The sequence below is a fragment of the Pleuronectes platessa genome, chromosome 6 (genome assembly GCF_947347685.1).
Source record: "Pleuronectes platessa chromosome 6, fPlePla1.1, whole genome shotgun sequence".
NCBI classification, from domain to species: Eukaryota; Metazoa; Chordata; class Actinopteri; order Pleuronectiformes; family Pleuronectidae; genus Pleuronectes; species Pleuronectes platessa.
Window position 1 is genome coordinate 17,241,345 of NC_070631.1, and position 27,306 is coordinate 17,268,650.

Consider the following 27,306-nt stretch of genomic DNA (forward strand, 5'->3'; position numbering starts at 1 on the left):
ATGAAGAAAGTATGTGTTTAATTGCTTAAAAACACACTGTGAGCATGATATGTAAATATCAAATCTATCCCTGTTCCTCACTGTGTTCAAACTCCATTATTTTCAAAGGTCTTTCCAAAGCTGTTCGGTGGAGCAGTAAAATATGAAGAACTGTATGGGTGGCTGGTCTCACTCCTGGCAGCAGGGTCCCAGTTTGACACAGCCAGAAGACAGGAGAACAAACCCATCTCTCCCATGGTGAGAAAACCCCCCACTAACTGTGCCTACAGTTTAAACAAGTAGACAGGCTCATGACACTGGTGTAATCCCAGTTTTGTCCAAACTGATGTAAACAGATTTAATGAGCCTATCGCAGTTTCACTGTACCGGCCGTGTGTACTTAGACTTGCATGGCTTAATCTTTGAGACAAGGATTTGCTAATTGTTGTTTATTAATTGAAGCTGAACAGCAGCAGACGTCAGCTCTGACAGCAGCTAAGTGCGGTTGATTTAACAGTGTACATTGATATTACTCATCACAGGAGGCCTGCTCCCTTCAGTACTACTTCCTAGTGCTGTGGAGGATCCTGGGGGTTTTACCTCCCTCAAAAGCCTACATGGAGCAGCTAAAGTCTGGGTGCAGCGATCCCAGTGAGAGTGACATCCTACATACACTGCGATGGTCCTCACGTCTCCGAGTAGCTACCTACGTGAACTGGATCAAGGTCTGTTGAAAGCTGAAAGTACTACAAAATATATCTTATAGATTTACAAAATATATAATTTTTCTTTGTTTCATGGCCAATTTCATGCTATTAACTTTTTTTTAAATTAATTATAAATTTGTTTAAACTGGATGGGATTAATATTACCATTTTTGAATCTGTGATTTCAAATCTACACTATCCTATACGGCTGTCCTCTGTCCTCTAATGTAATGTGTTAAATCCTTTTTCATCGGAGTTAGTTTTGATGTCTGACTATATCTATGCCATCACTCACAGGAACACTTGGTGAAGCAGGGAATGAAAGCAGACCAAGCAGCCTCACTAGTTGAGATGACATCTGCTAAGTGCAGTACTGTTAAATATGATGTGGAGCTAGCAGAAGAGTACATTGCCAGACAGGTAATGAATACAACGTAGTTACTGATGTGTGTATCAACTGTTCTTCAAAGTTTTGAATTTCTTTATCAGTCTTTGACAACTTTATTCCATTGCAGATTTCCACTTTCTCCAGTGTAGACCCGAACTCCATTCTTCCACTTAATCAGTTACCCTCTCTACAAGCCATCTATACACTGGATGCTGTCATCTCTAAAGTCCAGGTTTCCTTAGATGAACATATGTCCAAGGTTGCCATTGACGCAGATACCAACAAGTCTTCTGAGATCACAAAGAACCTGTTGCCTGCCACGCTACAGCTCACTGACGTTTACACAGCCTTCACAAGGTGAGAAGGACTTTAATTCTGAAAAGGTTTTATTTTCGGCACAATTGTCTGTATATAAACAAACATTAGAACAGCCTGACTTAAAATCATTGATGTACAATAAAATGAAAAGTACCATGTTGAGCTCCTTTCCGGTTTTTCACATCTAATCATCTCTGTTTATGCTTTTTATTTCAAATATTTATAATAGGAACTATGGAGTATATGATTCCGTGGAATTGTTCAATTTAAACCTTGACTGTTTCCTCTTTTTGGCTTTCTTTTTGTAATTTCATCACTTACATTTTGCAAGCAATACCACATTGTTATGCAACCACCAGGCCAAGCTATTTTCGAAAAATTTTAATCCAATAAGCAACTAAATGTGTAATAATCATTTCATTTCAAAGAGTTATACCTTTAAACCTAAAACATCTGTTTTGGAAAAGTAAGGAAATCATCCATCTGTTTGGAAATCTCTTAACTTAATCGAATAATCAAACCATGTCCAGGTCCTACCTGCTGATGAACATCCCAGAGGAAGGGGAGAACAAGCTGACGGATGCAAAGCTCCAAGGTTATGCTGCAGTTCTGTCTATTGGCTCAACTCGCTGCAAAGCCAACATTCTGGGTATGTGGAAGAATCACTCAAGAATAAATTAGTTGAGGCGGAACATAAGCTTTCACAACCTTTCCGTAAACTCACTGTTTTAAACTGAACTATTCAAATGAAACTTTACAGGTCAGAGCATTATGCAGAACTTGCCATCAGCAGTCCAGACAATATGCGAGACTTGGAACAACATCCACACCAATGAATTCCCCAACATTGGCTCATGGGTACGTGACTGAAGATGATACTTTTAGCTCTGTTTAACATCTTCCATCTTTGTTGACACCTTAATATAGTAAATTTAGCCAGTATTTATTTTGCTATGTATTAAAAAAATAAATTAATGAGGTATTTCAATCTTTTCTGACTGAAAAGATACCCACGAAATGCTGAATCGTCACAATAGGCTATTAGCTCTGGCTAATTCATGCTCAGATTACTTTTGTTCTTCACTATTTTTGTGTTTGTCATTTTATTTATTCATTTATTTAATTCAATATCTATTTTATTTCATATCTAGTTGAATTTAATAGTGTATGTTCATTTAGAATTTTATATTTCACTAAGCTATTTAATACCTTAAAGCATCCAATAGATATCGAGATAAAAGTAATTGTATCAGCATTGGTTAGAGTAATAATCTGGGTTGTTCTCTCTCTCAGCGAAATGCATTTGCCAATGATACCATTCCATCGGAGAGTTACATCAGTGCTATCCAAGCAGCTCACCTGGGCACACTGAGTTGCCAGTCCTTGCCTCTGGCCTCTTCTCTTAAACACATCTTACTCTCGCTGGTTCGCCTTACTGGGGACCTCATTGTGTAAGTGTTTGTCCATTCTCGTTTGAAATCAGAATCCTTTAACTTATATCAAATACCATGTGATGAATAAAGTTAATTGATTTGATTTTGCTGCATGTTTGTCTCCCCAGCACAGAGGAGCTGAATCCGTCGCAGGCTGTGCGCAGTCTGCTGCCCCTCCTCCTGGAGAGCAGCACAGAGAGTGTGGCTGAGATTAGTAGCACATCACTGGAGCGCATCCTCGGCCCATCGGAGTCAGACGCCTTTTTAGCTCGCATCTATGAGCGTTTGGTGACTGGGTGTTACAACATCATTGCCATTCACTCAGACCCTAGCAGGTATAGCTTGTTAAACCTGAATTAAATTACCAGTGTGTAGGATTGAGGGGGGGTTGGGCAGAAATTTAATATAATGTCCGTAATTATCAATTCTTATCAACTGAACCTAAGAATTATTGTGTTTTTTTTTAGTTTAGAATGCATCCTGTACTGTATGTGTTGGAGCGTGTCCTCCCTCATGGAGTCCGCCATATTACACCTTCAAGTTTCCACTGTAGCCTACAACAAGCAAACACAACACTGGCTCTTGGGTCTTTCACATTTTTATGTTACCTGAAGGCCACTGTAGGTCGTACATGCATGAAAGGTGAGGGGGTTTCACCTGTTTGCGCTCTGCGGTCAACCCCTAGAAGCCACGCCCTATACATTTGTAACGATAAACATTGAATCATAACACTTTGTTGTCTGATATTAGTGTTGGAGGTGACTGTACGCACTGAAAATAATTCATCATTGTCTGGCTCTTTGTAGCATTTTGCTCACTTTTTTTGTTTACGTGCTTCTAAATTTATTGTTTATGTTTTCCTAGTGGTTTGGATGAGTCTGTTCTAGAGGAATGCCTTCAGTATCTTGAAAAACAGCTGGAGAGCAGTCAAGTCCGCAAGGCCATGGAAGAGTTCTTCTCATTTAGGTATCTGCTCATCTGATAATTCATGAAGCTTTATTACACATTTATACATGTACCATAATTTTTTGCTCTTTTTTTTCAGTGGTGAGCTCGTCCAGATTATGATGGCAACAGCCAATGAAAGCCTGTCGGCGAAGTTCTGCAACAGGGTGCTAAAGTTCTTCACCAAGCTTTTCCAGCTCAGTAAGTCTGTCGTCAACTCATTTTAATCCAGAAAAGTACTCAAAAGGCTTGTGTTGATGGTAGAAAGAAATGGGGGTGGTATCCAACACACATTTAAATTGTTGTGTCAGAAATCATGACATCTGCAACATGCAGATGCATTGGATGTCTTTATAAACTTAAATCTCATCATTGTGCTGTCGTTTCCAGCGGAGAAGAGCCCAAACCCCAGCCTGTTGTGTCTGTGTGGCTCCCTGGCCCAGCTGGCCTGTGTGGAGCCCTCTCGTCTGCAGGCCTGGCTCACACGCATGACTGCTGCGCCACCAAAGGACTCGGAGCAGCTGGAAATAGTGCAGGAAAACCGACAGCTTCTGCAAGTGCTCACCACTCATATTGTACGTGACAACAGCCAGGTGGGAGAGGGAGTGTGCACCGTCCTCCTCAGCACGCTCATTCCCATGGCAACAGACATGCTGGCCCATGGAGATGGTACAGGCTTTCCCGAGCTCATGGTCATAATGGCCACTCTTGCCAGTGCTGGGCAGGGGGCCGGCCACCTGCAACTACACAGGGCAGCTATCGACTGGCTGACCAGATGGTAAGAAATCAGTTTCACAGACATGCAGATTGAATTTACATCAGGGAACTGCCTGCTTATTTTCAGCATCATTACTCAATTTAAAATCTCCAGGGAAATTGTTTGGTAATAGGACATAAATATTTAGGGATCGTCTTTTGCGTTAATTTACCTTACTCCTTAACCATTATCATGAAGAGTTAGTATTTACATTTTCAAATATATATTTAAATTGATTTATGTTTTCTCTGCAGCAAAAAGTATTTGACACAGAAGAATGTGGTGGAAAAAGTGAGCACAAACGTGTCCCAAGGAAAGGTACGTTTTACAGTTATCGGTAAATTGCACCCCTTTAGAAATATTTGTATCTCCATCCAGGTGTAGTTGGGTTTAAAGACTAAACTTAATTGTTTCCTTTTAACTTTTCTAAATGGAGGCTTTAGCTTTTTCTCCATCTCTGTCGTGATTTGAACCTGTGCCTTTATTTCAGCACGCAAGCATGCTGGAGTGCTCATGCCATATCATCTCCTATCTGGCCGATGTGATGAATGCCTTGCGTCAGAGCAGTGGACAAGGCACCTCAGCACTGCTGATGGAGGGAGAAGAGAAGGCCATGGAAGTGGACTCAGACTGGGTGGAGGAGCTTGCAGTGGAGGAGGATGATTCCCAGGCAGAGGACTCTGTGAGAATTCAGCTGTTTAAATCTGTCCTCCTCAAACAGGGTCACAGTTTAAATATTTGCAGTAAAGAATGAAGAATATTTATTAAGACTACTACAGAGAAAACATTTATGCAGGGTTGGCCAAGTTTACTCTTTGTAATTCGTTTTTTTTTAATAAGGAAACAGACAAATGTAGTAACACTTGTCCCAGAGAACGAATTTAGTAATAACTTTTTTCTCTCAAAGCATTTTGTTGGCTTGACTACATTTTTTCCATCAGTTGTCAAATAGAACCTTCACTTTAACAAGTTGTTATTGTTTGACAGGATGAAGACTCCTTGTGCAACAAACTCTGTACCTTCACCATCACTCAGAAGGAATTCATGAACCAGCACTGGTAAAAACAAAAGAAGTTGGTTGTTTCCTGTGATTTCAGTTTCAATCTTGAATGAGATCATGGGTCATTTTAGTCTTCTTAAACGTTGTCAAATAAAGGGGATATTTGAAGGCAATTTAGAAAAAGTAAAATCAACAAAGTGGACATTTGTTAAATCAGTGGAAACATGATTGAGCCACAGCATTTTGAAAGTGAAGAAACGACGCACAAAATGTTACTAATTTGTGATATGGTTGAGTATGGAGTAAGTGACAGGAAGATGTAATCTATAATCAAAACTTAACATGTGAGCAGCACATTTTAAGGACTTGTTAAAGGTACTCGTGTTGATTTTCTCTACATCTGTCATGTACATACACAAAGGAGCTTAAGATTTGGGCATGACAAGTCATTTTTGTTTCCTGGAATATGTGCTTCAAGACTTAATATAGAAAGAGACTGCAAATGACATTCCGTACTAAAACCGACATATTATACACAGCCTGCCATGTTCCTTTTCATTCTGCAGGTACCACTGTCACACCTGTAAAATGGTGGATGGGGTAGGTGTGTGCACAGTGTGCGCCAAGGTCTGTCACAAAGACCATGAGATCTCCTATGCCAAATATGGCTCTTTCTTCTGTGACTGCGGTGCCAAAGAGGATGGCAGCTGCCAGGTGAGACCGAATACCTCAGGTCATCATGGGAAGAGAACAACAGCGGTAACTTTGGCTTGCAAGTCATTCCCCCATTGACTTCCATCCAGTCATTTCATTTGATCAGGGTCATAGCTAGCCCACACATGTGGCCAGAAATCATGATACAAATGTATGTTGTGTAAAGAAAAGGCAAGCTTTCCTAGTTAATGTTAAATGAGAGATCTCTGAATGTGCATGTGATAAGGACCAAACCATCAACTACATTTAACCTTCAGTTTAGTCTGATAAGATGTATGTTGTATTTTGCATCTTTTTTTGTGTTTGTGATTGCAACATTTTCTTCTGTGTCATAATAGCGTGGTTCACATTTTGTAAATCAGCTTTAAGTAATTGTACACATTATGAGTTGAACTATCCCACAAGGGCATAATAAAGTAATTTGTATTGATATTCAGAAAATACCTAGTTAATAATTTTTCCAGTGAAACCAAGGGTTTGTGATTTTAGTTTTCCTGTGAAAGCAGTTTAGATAAAATGTGTCTCCATGAAACAGAATCTTAGTAACAATCTTTATAACTTTAGACTCTGCATTGTGGAGAAGCTAGTGAAAACTAAATCAAGTAATTCTAATTGTAAAGATGTTAAACAATGATAATGCTATAATGTGAATATTATTATACAATACAATAATATTCATCATTGTGTGTATGGCAAATGCTGCTCTTCTGACTTCTCTACTTTGTGTTGTATCATCTACAGGCTTTGGTTAAACGCAGCCCCAGCAGTGGCATGGGCTCCACTCTCAAAGAGTCTTCTGCGTTCCAGAGCGAGCTGCGTATGCCGGAGAGCGCCATCCGCCACCAGAATGCTTCACCTTCCGACAAGGGCAAGGTCACAATCTGCGACGGCAAACCTGGTGATGAGGACAGACCTAAAAAGAGCAGTGTGTGCAAAAGCATTGAGGGCTGTCAGGAAGAGTTGCTAGCACAAGTGGTGAGAGATATTTTTCTTCTCTGTGTTCATTTCTGTTCCAATCTGTGTCTGATGTCTCTTAAAGCAGTGGCCATTTTAAGATTCCTTCTACATGCTAAGCACAGTATATTCGATGACTCACATCTTGGCTCTTGTTTTCCACGCCAGATTGGATCATCCACTGCAGCAGTCATACTTGAGATGCTCATGTTTCTCATGGAAGCCATCCAGACCAACTTCCAGCAGGCATCAGCAGTGGGAAGCAGCAGCCGGGCTCAGCAGGCTCTCAATGAACTGCACACTCAAGACAAAAACGTGGAGATGACAGACCAGTTAATGGTATGATGGTTTTCAGAGTTTGATGGAGCTATGAAAATTGCCTTGATTTGAGAAATTCTTTACCCTCTGTTTTGTGTTAATTATCAATCGCTCTTTTTCTCAGGTACCCACACTCGGCTCTCAGGAAGGGGCTTTTGAGAATGTGAGGATGAACTACAGTGGCGACCAGGGACAGACAATACGGCAACTCATCAGTGCACATGTCCTGCGGCGTGTTGCCATGTGCGTCTTATCCTCACCCCATGGCCGGCGCCAGCACCTTGCAGTCAGCCATGAAAAGGGAAAGGTAGGCTACATGGTCTAGTTAACGAAATCCCATTATTAATCAATGCATCAGGCCTACAAATAATTTCTATTTCTGCCCACTTTTATGTGCTAAGATTGTTGCTCTTTTGACTTTTGTTATCAGTTCATATACAAATAAGCATTAAAGTAGATTTTTCTTAAGGTTTATCACCAATTTGCATTGTTTTCCCTTTTACAACACCCCAAAACGTATTTATCTGTATTTCCAATTTGACAGATCACAGTTCTGCAGCTGTCCACTCTCCTGAAGCAAGCTGACTCGAGCAAGAGGAAGCTAACGCTGACCCGTCTGGCCTCTGCCCCAGTCCCGTTCACTGTCCTCAGTCTTACAGGCAACCCCTGTAATGAAGATTACTTGGCTGTGTGTGGCCTCAAGGTCAGAAGTGGATTTAATTGTTGTCTCAAGTGTTATTATTTAATTAGGGTTCATTTCTACACAGAATTGGAAAGCATACAAACAAAGGAACAGTGTAGGTGTGGTTTTGCAGAAAAGAAGAATCCTTCATAATTGTAGATTCCATAGTAGATGGACATGTAGGTTATGCAAGAATATCAATTTGTGTGACTGCTTTAGAGACCTGATGTTTGACTTTCTTCTCTTTGTTATTTTTTTTTACAGGACTGCCATGTGCTAACTTTCAGCAGCACGGGATCTGTGTCGGACCATCTGGTGCTGCACCCACAACTGGCTACTGGCAACTTTATCATCAAAGCTGTCTGGTTACCAGGCTCGCAGACTGAACTTGCCATCATCACCGCGGACTTTGTAAAGGTATGTATTAAGAGAAAAGGCATATGTTTAATTGTAAGTCAGAATGATTACCTGTTAGTATTATCGACAATGTGGTTTTTAAATTTACTGTTGAGTTGAAGACGATCACAATTGTTAAACTTGATGACAACCTCATACTGATTTTGCACGATAAGAAAAATTCTACTCGTCTTGATATACATTTATCTGTTTCTTCACAGATATACGACTTGTCAGTGGATGCCCTGAGTCCAATGTACTACTTCCTACTTCCAAGTTCCAAGATCCGTGATGCTACATTCCTTTTCAATGAAGAGGGGAAGAACATCATCGTCATTATGTCTTCAGCCGGTTATCTGTACACACAGATCATGGACGAATCAAGCAGTGCCCAACACGGGCCTTTCTACGTCACAAATGTTTTGGAGATCAACCACGAAGACTTGAAGGTAAGTTGGCCAATAAATTGCACCTTCAAAATGATGTGATGTTCTGAATGTTGTCACATCAGTAGCCGAAGATAACACTGCATGATAAAAGGATCTTCAGCAATATATTTTCTTTCTGTGTGACTCCAGGATAGCAACGGGCAGGTCGCTGGGGGTGGTGTGTCAGTCTACTACTCCCATGTGCTTCAGATGCTTTTCTTCAGCTACAGTCAGGGAAAGTCCTTCGCTGCCACAGTGAGCCGCAGCACATCCGAGGTGCAGAGGCTTTTCACCATCAACGTCAAAGGGTAGCTACTCTTCTTCACCAAACACAGTCTCATGCTACTGCACTGGATATGGGAATTGTAATTGGCAACTCTGTAACCATCTCTGTCTTTTCCTCCTGTCCTCTTAAGCTCTAACGGCGGTAGCAGTAAGATGTCACCGGCTCTGTGCCAATGGTCCGAGGTCATGAACCACCCAGGTCTGGTGTGCTGTGTGCAGCAGACGACGGGCATACCGCTGGTGATCATGGTCAAACCGGACACTTTCCTCATCCAAGAGATCAAAACTCTGCCAGCCAAAGCTAAGGTAATGTGAAATGGGCTGCGCTGACATGGAAATGTCACTAGCAGTTTAAAACATCGTAAAGAGAGTGATAAAATAGAAAAAGGAAAGAACATGTTTATTTATTCCCTGTCTTCACCAGATTCAAGACATGGTAGCTATTCGACACACAGCCAGTAACGAGCAGCAGCGCACGACCATGATCCTTCTCTGTGAAGATGGAAGCCTGCGAATCTACATGGCCAATGTGGACAACACCTCTCACTGGCTCCAGCCCTCCCTGCAGCCCAGCTGTGGCATCAGCATTATGAAGCCGGTCCGCAAGCGCAAAGCAGCTGCTACCAGTGAGTCTGAGAGCAATGAAGAACAATTCTTTTAGTCATCGGAATCATAAGCAAATGGATCTCATCAGTGGAGAATTACAAATAGAACGTTTATCCGAATAAATCCTCATCACAAACAGACAATGCCTGATTATTTGCTAAAATGCCACTGCTGCCATTTATATGTGAACTCTAACCCACAACTCAGCTCAATAATGTATTAGTCTGTTGTCATGACCGCTTCTTTTTATTTCCCAAAAAATCCATATAAATCCAAGGAGCTATTATGATTGAAAGTTTTATAAATATATATATTGCTTTTCTCAGTGTACCCGGTAGACAGCCTGATGCTTAAGTGTTGTCTCAAAAAACAGCCGATGGATAGTTGAGGACTTGTAGTCGCAAGAACAGGCTAACTTACATAATGTCTGCTGTGTCCCTGGAAAATGTTCATATTTTATTGTAATGGTTTACTTTCAGCCACCCGGACTTCCAGTCAGGTGACATTTCCAGTGGACTTCTTTGAACACAACCAGCAGCTCACAGAGGTGGAGTTTGGGGGCAATGACTTGCTGCAGGTCTACAATGGACAGCAGATCAAACACAGGCTCAACTCCACTGGGATGTATGTGGCCAACACAAAGGTAACAACGTCTTACGATTCTGTCTTAGAAAAACTGAAAGAGAATGCTTGTTTCTTATGGAGTGAATTACTACCGTCAGTTATCTGTGTGCTACATTTTTGCTATTTTTAAATAAAACCACAGATAATATGCTGCAAGTAAAAACATTTACAGCAACAATTTTAGCTAAACTAAATAAATAACCAATGTTAACCTCTATTTCACAGTGGAGCTGTGAAGTGTGAGGTGTCATGCATGCTTGGATAGATACATTAGCTGCACTTAAACAGGTTGTCTTAAAACTGGTTGTTTCCTTCTAGCCTGGGGGATTTACAGTCGAAGCTGTCAACAACAACACTTCAATGGTGATGACAGGCATGCGGGTGCAATTGGGCACTCAGGCCATTGAGAGGGCTCCTTCCTACGTGGAGGTCTTTGGCCGCACCATGCAGATAAACCTGACAAGAGCCCGATGGTTTGACTTCCCCTTCATTAGAGAGGAGGCCCTGCAGGCGGACAAGAAGCTGTCCATCTTTAGTAAGTGCAAGATTGGGCTGGGACGATGATATCTTTCTGCCACTTGTATAGTCTCATTCATATGCACTGCCTGTTATTATTTTAGTCATTTTTGAAGCTTCTTGATGCAGGTTACAAGCATTTCACAAATAAACTAGAAGGCTACCTTATTGTGAATGTTACACATGTCTATGTTCTTTACATTTCCATTCAGCCTATCAATACAATACCAAGATTCCCATATGTATGATTTTGTGTGGTACTTAAACTATATTTTGGACTCCACTGATTTACCTTAAAATATGGTGTATTTGTACTTTTCCTCCCTTATTGGCTTCCCCCCAAAAAAGAGCAAAATGTCAAATGAAAAGTTATTTCTTATTTGTCCATAAAGAGCACATATTGTTTAAATTATGAATCGGTTTACACCGCTGCTCCCTTGAACTTGGTCACCTTTTCTGTTGACTTTTTAGAATCCATCTATTAATTCAGATTCAACTTCCTGTGTGTTGTTACAGTTGGGGCGTCCGTTGACCCAGCTGGAGTCACCATGCTCGATTCAATCAAGATCTATGGTAAAACCAAGGAGCAGTTTGGCTGGCCTGAGGAACCACCTGAGGACTTTTCCTCTGCTTCGGTTAACAATGTTTGCAGCCCGAACCTCAACCAAGGCAATGGTGCTGCTGATGGAGACATAGCCACCCCAACTACCACTAGCGGCAGCGTGCTGGAGAGGTATGTGCTTTACATTTTAGGGTTCATAGGGTCAACCCAAACAGTTAATTTTTCAGATCTCAATACCCTGTCATTCAGGTAATCAATTATTCTGATGAAAATTTGATTTTATAATTAACAAATGTTTCACTTTTAAACTACTGTTAATCTACAGATTTTGATATATCGTATATATGTCTGTCCTTTGTCTGTCCTGTGGCTGTATAAGCTGTACTGATGTGTTTATAATATACATGAATGTTGCGATTAAAACATTTGTATAGGTTCATACCACCCACTATTTATTTACCCTTCATGGGTGCAGTTATGTGGGGCAGGAGTTGTTGTGGATGAGCAGGTGTTAGTAGTATTTAGTGCATGGCTATCGTGATGTCATCTTTTCTTGCATGCTTCTCTTTTGTTAAACTGAATCATTTAATTTCACTTGTTTCTTTCTGTGAACCTCACACTTTTTTGTTCTTTTTCTTTTGCTCCCAAAAATACAATAAAAAGTTGTGAAACTGAGTCCTTATCAACCTTGGACCGGTTAGTAACTGCCCTTTCTCTGCTTGTTTGTCTGGTTTTGTGCATGTGTGCCAGTTTGTGTGTCTTTGCCTGAGACTGTGAACATGCCACGCACCATCTCCATGCTTGTACAACAAAAACTTTTTTTTGCCTTACAGCTTTTATTCTTGCATTCAGTGGTGTTGTGGCATTTAGAATAGCACAGACTGCAGCGAGTTGAGATTTTGTTTTTGTTTTGATTGTTAGGTCAATTTAAGGTAAAACCATCAGGAGCTGTCTGTTGATCTTTCTTCTTGTTTCAGGTTGGTGGTCAGTTCCCTGGAGTCTTTGGAAAGTTGCTTTGCAGTAGGTTCCTCCAGCGAAAAGGTAAACGTAAGAAGATTATAATAGCATTTTTGAAAGAAATCTGTAAATCTGTCTTGTGCTGAATTGCTAAATGCAAGTATTGTTGTTGCCTCTTTGTAGGAGAAGAATAAGGCTGCAGCTTTGGAGTTAGCCACTCTGCTCCTGTCCATGCCGACCCCTGCAGGGGTGCAGCAGCAGACCAAGGGACTTCTTGCCAGCCTGCACACCAGTCGAACTGCTTACCACAACCACAAGGTGTATACATAATCACTTTGTATAATTACACACATTAATTATCATTCTGAATAATATTTGAATCAATGCTTGTTCATAATTTATCAACAATTCATCCTTAAAATCTATAAACAGTTTGTTCAGATGCCACTCTCTCAGAAGTCTGTTGTGATGCACTAAAGTATTTTGTGGGGATAGAACTGCCTATCCTCTAAATCACTTGTGAAGAGTTATTGTAATGATTGCATGCTTCTTTCCATCAGGACCAATCCTTGTTGAGTAACGCAGTGCAATGCCTAAATGGTTGCAGTCGCGAGGGGAGGGAGCTTGACCCTGATGTCTTCCAGAGGCTTGTAATCACTGCCCGCTCTATTGCAATCATGAGACCCAACAACTTGGTGCATTTCACTGAAACAAAGTCATTACACCATGACTCTGGTAAGATAATATTCAGCTGATGACGAATGTTGCCCAATATTAAGGAATAGCAATGTAGTGTAAGCTGCTAGTTAAATGGTTGTGTAGTAAGAAGACTAAGTTATCCAAAAGTGCCCAATAAGTCATTCACTTTTCTCTTTTCTTAATCCAGACATGACTGAAGATGGACAAAAACGTGTGGATGGTGAAAGCTGTAGTTTCATCACGCAGCTCATGAATAATTTCTGGAAGCTTCATGCCCTCAAACCAAAGAACGCCTTCCTTGCCCCTGCTTGTCTCCCTGGTAAATGCAAACATTTAGACACCAAAGTTTTTTGTGTTTGTTATAAATAAGTAATGAGACAATAATGTGTAGACAGTTGCAAGATCGTAAACATGTTTTCTTCTCCTACAAAGGCCTCACTCATGTGGACGCAACAGTAAATGCCTTGGTGGACATCATCCATGCGTACTGCACATGTGAATTGGATTACATCAACGTTGCCTCCAAAATCTACATGCAGATGTTACTATGTCCAGTAAGTACCAAACTTTTATCAGTGGAAATATGATTTTTGATACAATGAGAATGCACGTTGAAATATTAAATCACGAGCGCTGACAGACAGTGGTTTTCCAAATTGAAGGAAAGAAAAACACTAAAGTTGCTGGTGAGCCTCACCGATATAAAATTGTATTTACTTTCTTATTAACATTTTTGTTTGCAATTAGGATAGTAAGTGTTCAAAGCACTATGAACCGATTATCATCAGGTAACTAATGTGTATTTAAACCTATTCCAGGACACCTCTGTCAGCTTTGCTTGTAAGCAAGCTCTGATCCGAGTGCTTAGACCAAGAAATAAACGCCGACATGTGACCCTCCCGTCTCCCCCACGCTCCAACACACCCATCGGTAAGTTTGCACATTGTTTTATAGAAACATCAATTAACAATATAAACTGAAAATTACTAGATGTGAGTGAAGGCATTTTTGTGGAGTAAAGTATTACAATTTTGCAGTTCTTTTGGTAGCGATATTACAAGGTACAAGATATGTTCAGTAAAAAACATCTGTATTCTCATTTCATACCAATAATAAAACAAATTATCTGCTGATGCTCCTATTATCACATATGGAATCAATTCAGTAAAACTTGTTGGATTATCCATTTTACCAGGAGACAAGGATGATGATGACGATGATGATGCAGATGACAAAATGCAGTCATCAGTGCTGACCGGAGGAGAAGAAGGTAGACGGGAGAGTCAGGAGCAGAATGAAGTGGACCACGGAGACTTCGAGATGGTGGTGAGGGGCATTTTATTCTGTGGGTTGTGTCCGACATGACTCCTGCATTGTTTTCACTGTGTGAGGAATCTGATTTGGACTTCAGTCTTCACACAGAGGAAAATATATCATTTGGAATATAGAGCAAAGTAGACCTTTTTGTAATGTTCATTTAGTCAGTAGGGATGCAACATCAGGTTTTAATTTAATAAACCTAATTTAACAACATTATCCATTAAGGCCGACATGGCTGTTCATGGATACTGTTAAATCAGGTTTAATAAATTAAAACCTGATGTTGCATAAATCAACCAGGTCCATCCCTGATGTCTGGTTTATGAGTTTATTGTATCTTAAGATATAAATATTAGTTACAAAGAATGTTTGTTGAGAAACATGGCACAGAAACAAATGTTACAATGTTTGTTGTTCTACCTCTTTAGTCTGAGTCCATGGTCCTGGACACAGCGGAGAATGTGAACAATGGAAATCCCTCTCCCCTGGAGGCTCTGCTGGCTGGAGCCGAGGGTTTCCCCCCCATGCTGGACATCCCCCCTGATGCAGATGATGAAACTATGGTAGAGCTCGCCATCGCTCTCAGCCTTCAGCAGGACCAACAAGGTACGAGGCCAGACATGTCGATGAAAAGTTTAAGTTTTAACCAGACAGTGGTAGTCCCACTTCACATTCAACCCACTGCACTACATGGGTGTGTTGAGTGGTCGTCAATAATTTTGGCAGAGTTTGGAGGATCCTATAGCTGTTACTAATATGGACCTTGAAATAAAGCTAAATAAGGATAATAGTGCATACCACTAATAATTTAGCACTTGCCACGCAACTGAAGTTGTGAAATCTTTAGATTTAACCATAGCTCACTTAGATTTCTTGAACTTGGGTTAAACTGAATTCCTTACATGTGATGTAGGTCACATATTTCCAAAGTGACTTATTATCTTTGAGATTGGTATGTTGGATAAGCTTTTCTATCTTTTGACATTTTTTAGGCAGTAGCAGCAGTGCCCTCGGCTTACAGAGCCTTGGCCTGTCTGGCCAGGCTCCAAGCTCCTCTTCACTTGATGCTGGCACTCTTTCAGACACCACTGCATCAGGTAATAAGACCATCTCTCTGATCGTTTGTGATCATATGTAAATATTTTATACCAGTAAGCTCACAGTGGCGAGGAATTCCTGACCACAAGATGCCTACTTTTATTGTCTTGGATACAATTTATGTATAAAATGCCAAAGTGCAACTGAATGTGAATGACCACTGTTCACATCCAAACTTAACCCTCATAATCTGAATCTGTTATACAGGTTGTGATCTTAGTCATTTTTACCCTTTACACTCAGCTATAGTTTCCCTAGAATAGTGGCTTTTTCTTGTAAGTGCACAAGTCTAAACAAAGATCATGTATCCTGGTCAGATGAGATAAACTGCTCTTGTTTTGATTTCAGCCCCGGCATCGGATGACGAGGGCAGCACAGCTGCTACTGACGGTTCCACACTGCGGACCTCCCCGGCGGAGCACGGTGGCAGTGTGGGCTCAGAGAGTGGAGGGTCTGCAATAGACTCTGTTGCAGGGGAGCACAGCGGTGGGTGTTTAATTGCAAACATAAATTAAAGCAAGATACAGTTTTTCTTGATGTCCGACTTATATTGAAAATGCTATCTAGAATGAGTTGAGGATTATTTAATCTCTATAGACTAGTTTTCAGACCTTGCCCTAACAATCTTATCAGTACAGTTGTCTTTAGTTTACATATGGTACCTCCCAATCACTTCCTTTTCCCAGTACCTCAGTTTGAGGTTATGGCATCCCCATAATCTGGCATGAAGCTTATCACTTGCGTATTATATTCAACTATGTTTCCAGTTAACTAAGCTGCATTTGTGCATGCATTTGTTCAGTGTCAGGACGCAGCAGTGCATATGGTGACACGACAGTGGAGGGCCATCCTGCCGGTCCAGGCAGTGTGAGTTCCAGCACTGGAGCCATCAGTACCACCACAGCCCAGCAGGAAGGCGAAGGCTCTGAGGGAGAAGGGGAAACAGAGGGAGACATCCACAAAAGCAACAGGTAAGATATCCCAAACATGAATGAGGAGTTATGACTAAATAGAAAGGTTCAATCTCTGCTGGCAGCAAACCTCTGCCTGCTTACGTCTAAAGAGACATTTTCTCACCATTAATGGGTATCAGTAGGTTTGAGGGCAGGAAATGTATTTGCGTTTGATAAAAAACTTTCCATGGTATATTCAGACGCAAAACTGTTTTCCCCTTTTGTTTTCTTCGTCATTAGGCTGCACATGGTTCGTCTTATGCTCCTGGAGCGCTTGCTTCAGCACCTTTCTCATCTCCACAATGTGGGTGGAGTCCAAGCAATACCTTACATGCAGGTCATCCTCATGTTGACCTCTGACCTGGATGGCGAGGATGAGAAGGATAAGGGCGCCTTGGATGACCTGCTTGCACAGCTCATTGCCGAGCTTGGCATGCACAAGAAGGTAACCAAGGTCTTATTATGATGAATCTGTTTATGATGAATCTGTTTTTCTGTTTTACTGAATCCTTGTTATTCTTCTGCAGGACGTGTCCAAGAAGAATGAGCGTAGTTCCATCAATGAAGTTCACCTGGTAATCATGAGGCTGCTCAGCGTCTTTATGTCTCGAACCAAGTCTGGATCTAAATCTTCCTCTGAGGTGAGTTTCTTTTCTTAGTACTGAATAGCCAATTAAATATATTATTTTAAACCAATATCAGCTCAGTACCAAAATAAACCTGTCTGGATTCAGATGTGAGTTCCAGCAATTGTTTAAGTCTCCTGGACTTGACACTAAACTGTGCTTAATGGGCAACACCAGCCAATAGAAAAGAAAAAACATACCCACACGTATCAATTCAAGTGGTGTTTCTTCAGAATGCCTACTGTTGTAGTTGCAGATTACAATACTCGAATGTAGTTTTCTGTGGGCAACAATTTGTGCCTAACACACATAGTTTCCTGGTTATTTAGAATAAAGTTTATAGCACTGCTATGTATTTTGACAGCTGCTGTATACCACTCTCTCTCTTCCAGTCATCCTCCCTGATTTCCAACGCCACAGCGACGGCCTTGCTTAGCCTGGGTTCCATTGACTACTGTCTCCATGTGCTGAAGTCGCTCCTGGAGTTCTGGAAGAGCCAACAGGGCGAAGAGGAGCCTGTGACCGCCAGCCAGCTCCTCCGCCCACACACAGCTTCCTCTCCTCCAGACATGAGCCCTTTCTTTCTACGCCAATATGTCAAGGTATCACGCCACAGGAATCCTTTTAATCACAATGACTTCAAAGCTTATTGTTTTGTACGTTAAGTTGATGTAAACTAACTGTGTTGTTCCTGCCACCAGGGTCATGCTGCTGATGTGTTTGAAGCCTACTCTCAACTGTTGACGGAAATGGTGCTGCGGCTGCCATATCAGATCAAAAAGATTGCAGACACAAACCCTCGTATCCCTCCTCCCGTCTTTGACCACTCCTGGTTCTACTATCTGTCTGAAGTAAGTTATGGAATGTTTTACTTGAATTTTCCTTTCAGTGTCTGTCGTCAGATAGGAAATATACCTTTTAACTCTCTGACCTTTTTTTCCTCAGTATCTGATGATCCAGCAGACTCCATTTGTCAGAAGGCAAGTGAGAAAGCTGTTGCTATTCATTTGTGGATCCAAGGAAAAATATCGTCAGCTGCGAGATCTGCACACTCTTGACTCCCACGTGCGCAGCATCAAGAAGCTTCTGGAGGAACAGGGCATCTTCCTTCGGGCCGGCGTGGTCACAGCCACGTCTGGCTCAGCTCTGCAGTACGACACTCTAATCAATCTGGTGAGTGCCCTGTGAACAGTTGTTAGAAAAACTTGGGAAGAGCGGCGTTTTGATTCTACGCTTGTTAATACTCCCTTTTCACTGTGATTCTTATCTTAAATGTAATATATTTCTCTTATTTCAGATGGAGCATCTGAAAGCTTGCGCTGAAATTGCCACTCAGAGGACAATCAACTGGCAGAAGTTCTGCATGAAGGACGACTGTAAGTTCTTTCAGATCAGTTTTGATACTGGAAACAAACAAATGTTTAAGACCAGTACTGTTAACATCGTTTGTCTCTTTTCTCTCTTTTCATCTGTTACCCTTCTTGTCTTTGTCCAGCTGTTCTGTACTTCCTGCTTCAGGTCAGCTTCCTTGTGGATGAGGGAGTTTCCCCAGTACTTCTGCAGCTGCTCTCATGTGCCCTGTGTGGCAGTAAGGTGGTGGCCAATTCCTCCTCTTCATCATTCTCTGGAGGCTCCAGTAATGCTGGACAGACAGGAGGGTCTCAGTCCTCTCAGAGCAAGTCCTCCAGTAAAAAGAGCAAAAAAGAAGACAAGGAGAAAGACAAAGAGGGTGATTGCTGATACTACATGCTGCTTGTTAAGATGTGGCACACTGAAGGCCGAGGCTCAAGCTAGCCTCTGAACCTGCATAGGATATTAAAAAAATGGACAATAGATGCTAGTGTCCTGACTGTGTTGTATCTTTGTGGCCTGACCCCAGGTGATGGTGTTGGCAGCCAGGAGGATCAGCTGTGCATGGGTCTAGTCAGTCAGCTGAACAAGTTTGCAGACAAGGAGACACTCATCCAGTTCTTACGCTGCTTTCTGTTGGAGTCAAACTCTTCTGCTGTGCGCTGGCAGGCTCACTGCCTGGCTCTTCACATCTACAGGTACTGTTAAAACACATGACATAGACAGCCTTATTGAATTTTCTCTCTTAAATGTTGACTAGTTTAACTACAATAAAAAGGTTATATGACCCATAAATATACGTTTAATCTGCATGAATAAATTACTAAATATTTGAATCATAACCTGGGCCGCTGGCTGAAATCTGAATCTCTGCAGGAATTCCAATAAATCTCAGCAAGAGCTTCTGCTGGAACTGACCTGGGCCATCTGGCCTGAGCTCCCTGCATATGGCCGGAAAGCTGCCCAGTTTGTCGACCTGCTCGGATACTTCTCGCTCAAAACTCCTCAGACAGAGAAAAAGGTTTGTTTAAAGGTCTCACAAGCTGGATATTATTTTGTCTGAAATCAGATCATAACATTTTAAATTGTAACCGCCTTACAGCAGTCAAATAGCCATTTGGTTAAACTGGCATATTTTCTTTATGTTTATTAAAGTGTGTTGTCCCTGCTAAATAAACCCCTTAGATAACATGGACAATATTTCTTCACGTTTGCCTTTGTGTACTTTGTTTGAAAATATAATTTTCAAGCCTGGTTTAGCCTACAACTAATTTAACCTGTGAATTATTACAAAGCCATATTGTGGACATGGTTGTGTTTCCTAATGTAAAGGTTACAGTAAATGTGTTTTCATAATTTTTGTAATCATTTTCCTTTCCTGTTCCAGCTGAAGGAATATTCCCAGAAAGCTGTTGAGATTCTGAGGACGCAGAACCATATCCTGACAAATCACCCCAACTCCAACATCTACAAGTATGTCTATACAAACTATCCATCTTGAATAAAACAATATCAAGCAGTGGACATCTACATGAATCTCTTGTTTTGTGTTCTCTCCTGTAGCACTCTGTCAGGTTTAGTGGAGTTTGATGGTTTTTTCCTGGAGAGTGACCCCTGCTTGGTGTGCAACAATCCTGAGGTTCCCTTCTCGGTATGTGCATCACAACTTCCCCTAGTGGACTCGATATGTTTTTAAAACGTTTTCACAACAGATGTCGTTAATAGAATCCTAATGCAAGTTTCTACATACTTGTAAATATGCATCGCTTTTGCATTGTTTCTTGGCTTAGTAATTTGAACAGCTAATATACATTGTGGCAGGTTTATGATGCTCATTTCTTTATCTATAATAATAAATTTAATTTTTACAGCACAGCTATTTGTCACAAGAATTATAATAAAACAATAAAAACAAGGAAGATTAAATAAAATACAATAACTTAAATGATTATATGGAAAGAACAAAGACAAGAGGGAAAAAAGCCCATCTCAAGGCTGAATTATAGTCCTGCGACTGCAACCGCGGAAGGCCACGCAGCTGCATCGACGGACTCGTTTTGGTTTATACTTCTCTAACGTGCTGCGCGTGTTGCAACGCAATTCACCGCCAGAACCCTAGGCGGAGTAACTTTTTTTTTCAAAGACAAAACACACAAAGAAGAGACGTCTTCTTCTTCGTCGACTGTTTATTTACATCGCCACTCCGGCTCCTCATAGCCTGTTTCTGGCGGACAAATCGGCCAGTCAGTGACGGGTTATACAAGTGGTCATACCACTTCGGATCTCTTCTGCAAAGTGCTCTTCTATTTGATCCATATTTGTTCTTCTAAATCTTCCGTGATTTCCGCGTATTGTGGGGCATGAAACCGGAAGCTAGACTCCGGACGGGATGTAGTAAGCAGACCAATCACAAGCCTTGCGGGCTGCGTGAGGCTCGCGTCGCTTTGTCGTGTAGTTAGAAAAATTGGCGGACGCACGCAAGCCCGCAGAGGGCACGAAAGGGGCGTGTTGCGTGTCTTGTGTGCATGCGTGCATGCGTGCAACCCGACTATAATTCGGCCTTAAGATTAGACTCTACTTTCATAATCACAGTTTATTATAATTTTCAAAGTTTGTGTCTTGTATTCTTCCTCTAGAATATAAAACTGTCATCGATCAAAGTGGACACCCGCTACACCACCACACAGCAAGTGGTCAAGCTCATTGGTAGCCACACCATCAGCAAAGTCACCGTGAAGATCGGTGACCTCAAGCGCACCAAAATGGTCCGCACCATCAATCTGTACTACAACAACCGGACTGTACAGGCTATCGTAGAGCTGAAGAACAAGTATGTTGCAACAAAGAGCTGCTGGTCTTATCGAGCAATGACATTAACTTACTAAGATTCCATAATACCTGCACGCACGTTAACAATATAAAATGAACTCTCTGCTGTGTATTTGTAGGCCTGCTCGTTGGCACAAAGCCAAGAAAGTTCAACTGACACCGGGACAAACAGAGGTGAAGATCGACCTTCCCTTACCCATTGTTGCTTCCAACCTGATGATTGAGTTCTCTGACTTTTACGAGAACTACCAAGCCTCCACTGAGACCCTGCAGTGTCCCCGCTGCAGTGCTTCCGTGCCCGCCAACCCCGGGGTGTGTGGCAACTGCGGTGAGAACGTGTATCAGTGCCACAAGTGCAGGTGAGCGACGGGTTTCCTTTTCTGTTCTGAAAAGATAATTGGAGAAAGTGAAGTTGAATTATATTTTAACTTGCTGTTTGTCTCCTATTAGGTCCATCAACTATGATGAAAAAGATCCCTTCTTGTGCAATGCCTGTGGTTTCTGCAAATATGCCCGATTTGACTTCATGCTTTATGCTAAGCCATGCTGTGCTGTGGATCCCATCGAGAACGAGGAAGACAGGAAAAAGGTAAGCAATTATTTGCTGAGAAAGACATGGAAGTGATAAAGAAAGGAGGCAAAACCATTCCAAAACACCAGTTTACATGCCAGAGTCCCCATTTATTTCCCGAGGAAAGATGAGTGAAGTACAATTTGCCTTTATCTTTTACTGCCTCCATTCATTCCTGTGTCTTTGTTGTTTCTGTAGGCTGTGACCAACATCAACACTCTGCTGGACAAAGCTGACAGGGTCTACCACCAGCTGATGGGACACCGACCCCAGTTAGAAAGCCTCTTGTCTAAAGTCAATGAGGCAGCACCAGAAAAGCCACAGGTAGGTCCTCACATGGAGAGCATGAATAGCTCATGTGCTTATTCCATCTAACGTTAGATGTTGTTTCAAAGGGGGCATGAGTATTATTTAGGCCACTTTGCAAACATTGGAAATAACAGAGCTATTTTTGTGTTTATTCTTTAAAAACATCCCATTTCCTTAGTAATACATGATGGTGAATGAAAATATTTGAGGACCCTTCATTAGAAAGTACAAGTTATCAGCCTGTTTTTTAATATGAACTATTTGAATCCCTCCAGGATGACACAGGAGCAGGTGCAGGACTTGGTGCGTCCTCTGCTAATGTCAACCGGTACATTCAGCAGCTGGCTCAAGAGTACAGCGGTGACTGCAAGACATCATTTGATGAACTCTCCAAGATTATACAGGTTAGAGAGGAAAACATGTATTCAGTAACTGGTTTCATTTGTTTTTACCTTTATTTTCTTCTCCTGCTCACATGCAACTCTGGCATTTTTCTCAATATTTACAGAAAGTGCTCGCATCTCGTAAAGAGCTCCTGGAGTACGATCTGCAGCAAAGAGAGGCCGCCACCAAGTCATCTCGAAGCAGTAGCAGCCACCAGCCAACCTTCACCGCCAGTCAGTACCGCGCCCTCTCTGTGCTGGGCTGCGGCCACACGTCCTCCAACAAGTGCTATGGCTGTGCCTCAGCTGTCACGGGTCACTGTATCACGCTGCTCCGTGCACTGGCCACTAACCCGGCACTCCGGCAGATCCTGGTCCTCCAGGGGCTCATCAGGGAGCTTTTTGAATATAACCTGCGACGTGGTACAGCATCCATGAGGGAGGAAGTGCGCCAGCTGGTCTGTCTCCTCACCAGGTATGTCCCTCCCTCACATGTCCAGTTATAGAACAAGATTTTAGTGATGTAGTGATTCATTGAATGTTCTGTCTCCGTTTCTTTGATTTTTTTCCTGCTTCAGAGATCATCCGGAGGCCACTCAGCAGATGAATGACCTCATCATTGCTAAGGTGTCATCAGCCCTCAAAGGTCACTGGGCGAATCCTGACCTGGTATGTCCTCTTGGTGTCTCACTATAGACTGAAAAAATGTATCTAAAGAAACCATATGATTTTGTTACTGAAAGAAATATGTGGCTTTTATATTTTGAAGATCACACATTCATATTAAGATTACAGCCTCTGTGTTGAGCATTTAAGAAATTTCAGTTTTCATATGTACATCAACATCTTGTTTTCCCAACAGGTTAGCAATCTGCAGTATGAGATGCTGCTACTGACGGACTCAATTTCAAAAGAGGGAGGATGCTGGGAGTTGCGGTTACGTTGTGGTAAGCTTATCTTATCTTATTATCGCACCTCTTGAAAAGAGGCTGGACTTTTTTAACTGACTTTGAACTCGCAACTTTCTTCTGCATGATTCCCTGATGTGAAAAAATATATCTGGAACAATCTATTATTCAGGTTTTATTTAACCGTATTTTAACTCCGCTGTCCTACAGCCTGTACTGTGTTTGGAATGCCGTGGCTACTCATCACAACTGAAGAGCAATATATGTTTTTTTTGTTCACAGCTCTCAGTCTGTTCCTCATGTCGGTGAATATAAAGACGCCTGTCGTGGTGGAGAACATCACCCTCATGTGTCTGAGAATCCTGCAAAAGCTGATCAAGCCCCCTGTCCCCACTAGCAAGAAGAACAAGGTATTATATTTCAATTCTTTTATTCCATTCACTCCTTTCTGGTGGTTTTAATCTTCCTTTACATGGGTTTGGTGGCAGCTGTGTAGTTTAGATAGTTTGAAGACATTCTGGTCACACAACAGACATAAGGACAAAAATAATCATGTAGCCCATTTTGTAGGCTAATAATAATTATAAATTAATAATATTTTATTTATGACTCTTGGTTATTTCAAGTTCCCTTACACAATAGTTGGTTTGCTTTTCTTCAAAGGATGCTGCTACTGAGTCCCTGACCACGGTCAGGCCCTACAGTAATGAAATCCATGCCCAGGCCCAACTCTGGCTCAAGAAGGACCATAAAGCGTCTTATGAGGCCTGGAAAAAATGCCTCCCAGCAAGATGTAAGTACTGTGTCCCAACAAAAAAGCATCCAATATCATTGTTGCAAAATGTTTTTATTTATTTTTGCTATGAAATAATTAAAACTCGTGATATCAATCTTTTCCTTTTGAATGTATCTTGATACCAAAAGGCCAAGAGTCTGGGTCAAAACCTCAAGGGAAGGCTGAGTTGCGGAAGCAGTATCTGCTTGAGAAGTATGCGTGGAAATGGAAGCAATTCATGAGGTCCAGAAAAGGGGAAGGCCTTTTCCCTCGCCTGCTCAAACTGAGTCACAACAACTGGCTGCGACAGGTAAAAAAAAACGTTTAACGTAGTGTTTCAAATGCCTCATTGTTGTTATTGCTATATCGATAATTGGTCACAAAAAGTCACGTGAAGATACTTTAGATTTTTGACATTACATATTTTCAAACTGGTCAATACTAATTAAGTTTTGGCATCCACTTAAAATACAATTGTTGACTGTTATTTCTGTTGCAGGTCCTTTTCACACCTGCCACTCAGGCAGCGAGACAGGCTGCCTGCACTATTGTGGAGGCTCTTACAACTATCCCCAGTCGCAAGCAGCAGGTCTTGGATCTGCTCACCAGGTAATGAGCCTCAAACAGTCAAACAAATTATCATTTTGTGTGATATTTATTATGTAAGTAAGTAGATAACAATAAGACTTCCTCAGTACAAAAAGTTGAATTTTATGTGATAGTAAATATACAACTTTATGTAGCTTTAATAAGTGTCAACAATGACAGTAAAAGGTCACAGGAATGAATATGCAGCTGTACAAAAAATGCTACTCATACCAACAAGTGGAAAATGTGTTTTACCATATGTAAAAAACTAAAGTTACCTTTTTGCTGTGTGTCTGTCAGTTATCTGGATGAGCTGAGTGTAGCTGGAGAGTGTGCAGCGGAGTATCTGGGTCTGTACCAGAAGCTGATCAAACCTACGCATTGGAAAGTCTACCTGGCTGCCCGCGGAGTCCTGCCCTACATCGGTAACCTGATCACCAAGGTAATGCTCATCAAAGAACATCTGTATGTGCCACCAGTTTCCTTGAACTAAAATAGTCTTAATTGTATACAGTGAAATACATCGGCAAATTGACATTCTGGAAAAATAATTTTTTCTTTTTAAATGTTTTACTGCTTTTAAAACACAATTTCTATACTGGTAATAAATATGTACTAGTATTCGTACTAATACTGTGATAGTAAAACGTAATCTCTTAATCCTCTGTTTAGGAAATAGCCAATCTGCTTTCTCTGGAGGAGGCTACACTGAGCACAGACCTGCAACAAGGCTACGCCCTCAAGAGCTTGACTGGTATGTTTGTTGTAGCAAATCTGTTGATCTGACAAAGTAGTCTGGACTGCAAAGTCAAATTTAATGTTGAATACACTAAGAATGATGTATTTTTTATTTTGTTTCTATGTCTGTTTCAAGTACTTAAATGATTTGTGTAATGGTTTTTGTGTGTCATGGCAGGATTGCTCTCATCTTTCGTGGAGGTGGAGTCCATTAAGCGGCATTTTAAAAGTAGACTGGTCGGCACAGTGCTCAACGGTTATCTGTGTCTGAGAAAGCTGGTGGTGCAGCGCACCAAACTCATCGATGAGACTCAGGACATGCTGCTTGAGATGCTGGAGGACATGACGACAGGTCTGCACCGACAACTTTTGATCTGATCATTTTTAAGAAGAGATTGAATTGCTTGCAGTCATTTAAATCTTTCTTTACCAGTTTCAGCACTGAAATATAGTAATAACACAAAGTATGAATTCTAAATCTACCTATGCGTTCTGCAGAATTAATGACCCACCAAAACATTTTATTAAATCAAGTAATTGACTAGCCTGACATTGCCCGAACAGGGCACAAACTGTATGTGCATAGAGATTCAAATTTTTTAATTAGTCTGAAAACATTCATCACCTTTAATTTTCACGGAGCAACAGGTTGCAGACCAAAAGTTAAATTGGACAAATTATACTCCAACCAAATACCATCTGTAGTAAGGCAAACACACCTTCTTCACAACAAACTTATTTCAGACAGGTTATATTGTCCAGATGTTTAATACTGTCACATAATGGATCTCTCCACATTGGCAGCAGCCGTCTTGGTTGTTGAAATGCTTCAGTCACACCCCTCTTTCTTCATTAACCCATTTTAGATAAATAGTTCAGATTGCCCTGGACAGTTTCAGATTTAATGTTCTAGTTTCCAGGCAGAGGTTCTTTTATTTTGTTGAATTGTTTAAAACACTTTGTAAATCTTGTTGTATTGTTTATAGGTACTGAGTCTGAAACCAAAGCCTTCATGGCAGTGTGCATAGAGACTGCAAAACGATACAACCTGGATGACTACAGGACACCCGTGTTTATTTTTGAGAGACTGTGCAGCATCATCTATCCAGTGAGTGAACCTTGACCCTTATTTATTTCATGTACATGTCCTACATGCTTCGTTGTTCTAAAAGTCAGTGAAGCTGTGAGTTGGTCTTCATCTGTAACTTGTATTTCATCCTCTGTGTCTAGGAGGAGAACGAGGTGACAGAGTTCTTTGTGACCCTTGAGAAGGATCCTCAGCAGGAGGACTTCCTGCAGGGCCGCATGCCAGGAAACCCCTACAGCAGCAACGAGCCTGGCATCGGCCCACTCATGAGGGACATCAAGAACAAGATCTGTCAAGACTGCGACCTGGTGGCACTTCTTGAAGATGACAGTGGCATGGAGGTAAAGTGACCCTGGACTTCCGCCAAACTCTTATTCTGAAGTTTTCATCCACTTAGTTCATTTTATGATACTTTTTTAATCAATCCCTTCTCTGTTTCTCATGGAATTCTGAACACTGACTTGTTAGAAGTTATTGATCTAATGCCGCCCTGTTCCCTTTAG

At 41.4% G+C, this 27,306-nt stretch overlaps 1 protein-coding gene across 7 annotated transcripts in view; it reads left to right on the top strand.

Annotated features, from left to right (window-relative positions):
* ubr4 (ubiquitin protein ligase E3 component n-recognin 4) overlaps window positions 1–27,306 on the top strand; it is a 47,808-nt gene that overhangs the window by 14,139 nt on the left and 6,363 nt on the right. For 2 of the 7 annotated variants that reach the window (XM_053424527.1, XM_053424530.1), the window contains 67 exons: window positions 109–237; window positions 522–704; window positions 984–1,106; window positions 1,202–1,431; window positions 1,923–2,041; window positions 2,153–2,250; window positions 2,686–2,843; window positions 2,954–3,160; window positions 3,690–3,791; window positions 3,871–3,971; window positions 4,161–4,548; window positions 4,782–4,845; window positions 5,018–5,209; window positions 5,515–5,585; window positions 6,094–6,286; window positions 6,983–7,216; window positions 7,364–7,534; window positions 7,638–7,820; window positions 8,058–8,216; window positions 8,460–8,612; window positions 8,813–9,040; window positions 9,170–9,327; window positions 9,436–9,610; window positions 9,729–9,930; window positions 10,390–10,553; window positions 10,853–11,069; window positions 11,567–11,783; window positions 12,276–12,308; window positions 12,590–12,653; window positions 12,753–12,887; window positions 13,130–13,304; window positions 13,456–13,587; window positions 13,701–13,822; window positions 14,087–14,198; window positions 14,464–14,594; window positions 15,017–15,194; window positions 15,581–15,685; window positions 16,035–16,172; window positions 16,489–16,657; window positions 16,880–17,084; window positions 17,167–17,280; window positions 17,658–17,867; window positions 17,967–18,116; window positions 18,211–18,438; window positions 18,563–18,641; window positions 18,761–18,994; window positions 19,145–19,313; window positions 19,492–19,636; window positions 20,003–20,088; window positions 20,179–20,266; window positions 21,252–21,445; window positions 21,564–21,803; window positions 21,895–22,033; window positions 22,214–22,339; window positions 22,600–22,728; window positions 22,833–23,182; window positions 23,286–23,376; window positions 23,570–23,654; window positions 23,898–24,025; window positions 24,279–24,408; window positions 24,540–24,700; window positions 24,890–24,999; window positions 25,279–25,420; window positions 25,651–25,732; window positions 25,895–26,068; window positions 26,703–26,824; window positions 26,947–27,144. In XM_053424527.1, coding sequence (XP_053280502.1) covers window positions 109–237; window positions 522–704; window positions 984–1,106; window positions 1,202–1,431; window positions 1,923–2,041; window positions 2,153–2,250; window positions 2,686–2,843; window positions 2,954–3,160; window positions 3,690–3,791; window positions 3,871–3,971; window positions 4,161–4,548; window positions 4,782–4,845; window positions 5,018–5,209; window positions 5,515–5,585; window positions 6,094–6,286; window positions 6,983–7,216; window positions 7,364–7,534; window positions 7,638–7,820; window positions 8,058–8,216; window positions 8,460–8,612; window positions 8,813–9,040; window positions 9,170–9,327; window positions 9,436–9,610; window positions 9,729–9,930; window positions 10,390–10,553; window positions 10,853–11,069; window positions 11,567–11,783; window positions 12,276–12,308; window positions 12,590–12,653; window positions 12,753–12,887; window positions 13,130–13,304; window positions 13,456–13,587; window positions 13,701–13,822; window positions 14,087–14,198; window positions 14,464–14,594; window positions 15,017–15,194; window positions 15,581–15,685; window positions 16,035–16,172; window positions 16,489–16,657; window positions 16,880–17,084; window positions 17,167–17,280; window positions 17,658–17,867; window positions 17,967–18,116; window positions 18,211–18,438; window positions 18,563–18,641; window positions 18,761–18,994; window positions 19,145–19,313; window positions 19,492–19,636; window positions 20,003–20,088; window positions 20,179–20,266; window positions 21,252–21,445; window positions 21,564–21,803; window positions 21,895–22,033; window positions 22,214–22,339; window positions 22,600–22,728; window positions 22,833–23,182; window positions 23,286–23,376; window positions 23,570–23,654; window positions 23,898–24,025; window positions 24,279–24,408; window positions 24,540–24,700; window positions 24,890–24,999; window positions 25,279–25,420; window positions 25,651–25,732; window positions 25,895–26,068; window positions 26,703–26,824; window positions 26,947–27,144 — 10,422 coding nt within the window. The remainder of the gene's footprint in view (window positions 1–108; window positions 238–521; window positions 705–983; window positions 1,107–1,201; window positions 1,432–1,922; window positions 2,042–2,152; window positions 2,251–2,685; window positions 2,844–2,953; window positions 3,161–3,689; window positions 3,792–3,870; window positions 3,972–4,160; window positions 4,549–4,781; window positions 4,846–5,017; window positions 5,210–5,514; window positions 5,586–6,093; window positions 6,287–6,982; window positions 7,217–7,363; window positions 7,535–7,637; window positions 7,821–8,057; window positions 8,217–8,459; window positions 8,613–8,812; window positions 9,041–9,169; window positions 9,328–9,435; window positions 9,611–9,728; window positions 9,931–10,389; window positions 10,554–10,852; window positions 11,070–11,566; window positions 11,784–12,275; window positions 12,309–12,589; window positions 12,654–12,752; window positions 12,888–13,129; window positions 13,305–13,455; window positions 13,588–13,700; window positions 13,823–14,086; window positions 14,199–14,463; window positions 14,595–15,016; window positions 15,195–15,580; window positions 15,686–16,034; window positions 16,173–16,488; window positions 16,658–16,879; window positions 17,085–17,166; window positions 17,281–17,657; window positions 17,868–17,966; window positions 18,117–18,210; window positions 18,439–18,562; window positions 18,642–18,760; window positions 18,995–19,144; window positions 19,314–19,491; window positions 19,637–20,002; window positions 20,089–20,178; window positions 20,267–21,251; window positions 21,446–21,563; window positions 21,804–21,894; window positions 22,034–22,213; window positions 22,340–22,599; window positions 22,729–22,832; window positions 23,183–23,285; window positions 23,377–23,569; window positions 23,655–23,897; window positions 24,026–24,278; window positions 24,409–24,539; window positions 24,701–24,889; window positions 25,000–25,278; window positions 25,421–25,650; window positions 25,733–25,894; window positions 26,069–26,702; window positions 26,825–26,946; window positions 27,145–27,306) is intronic. The other 5 variants (XM_053424531.1, XM_053424532.1, XM_053424528.1 and 2 more) reach the window with 4 other exon arrangements.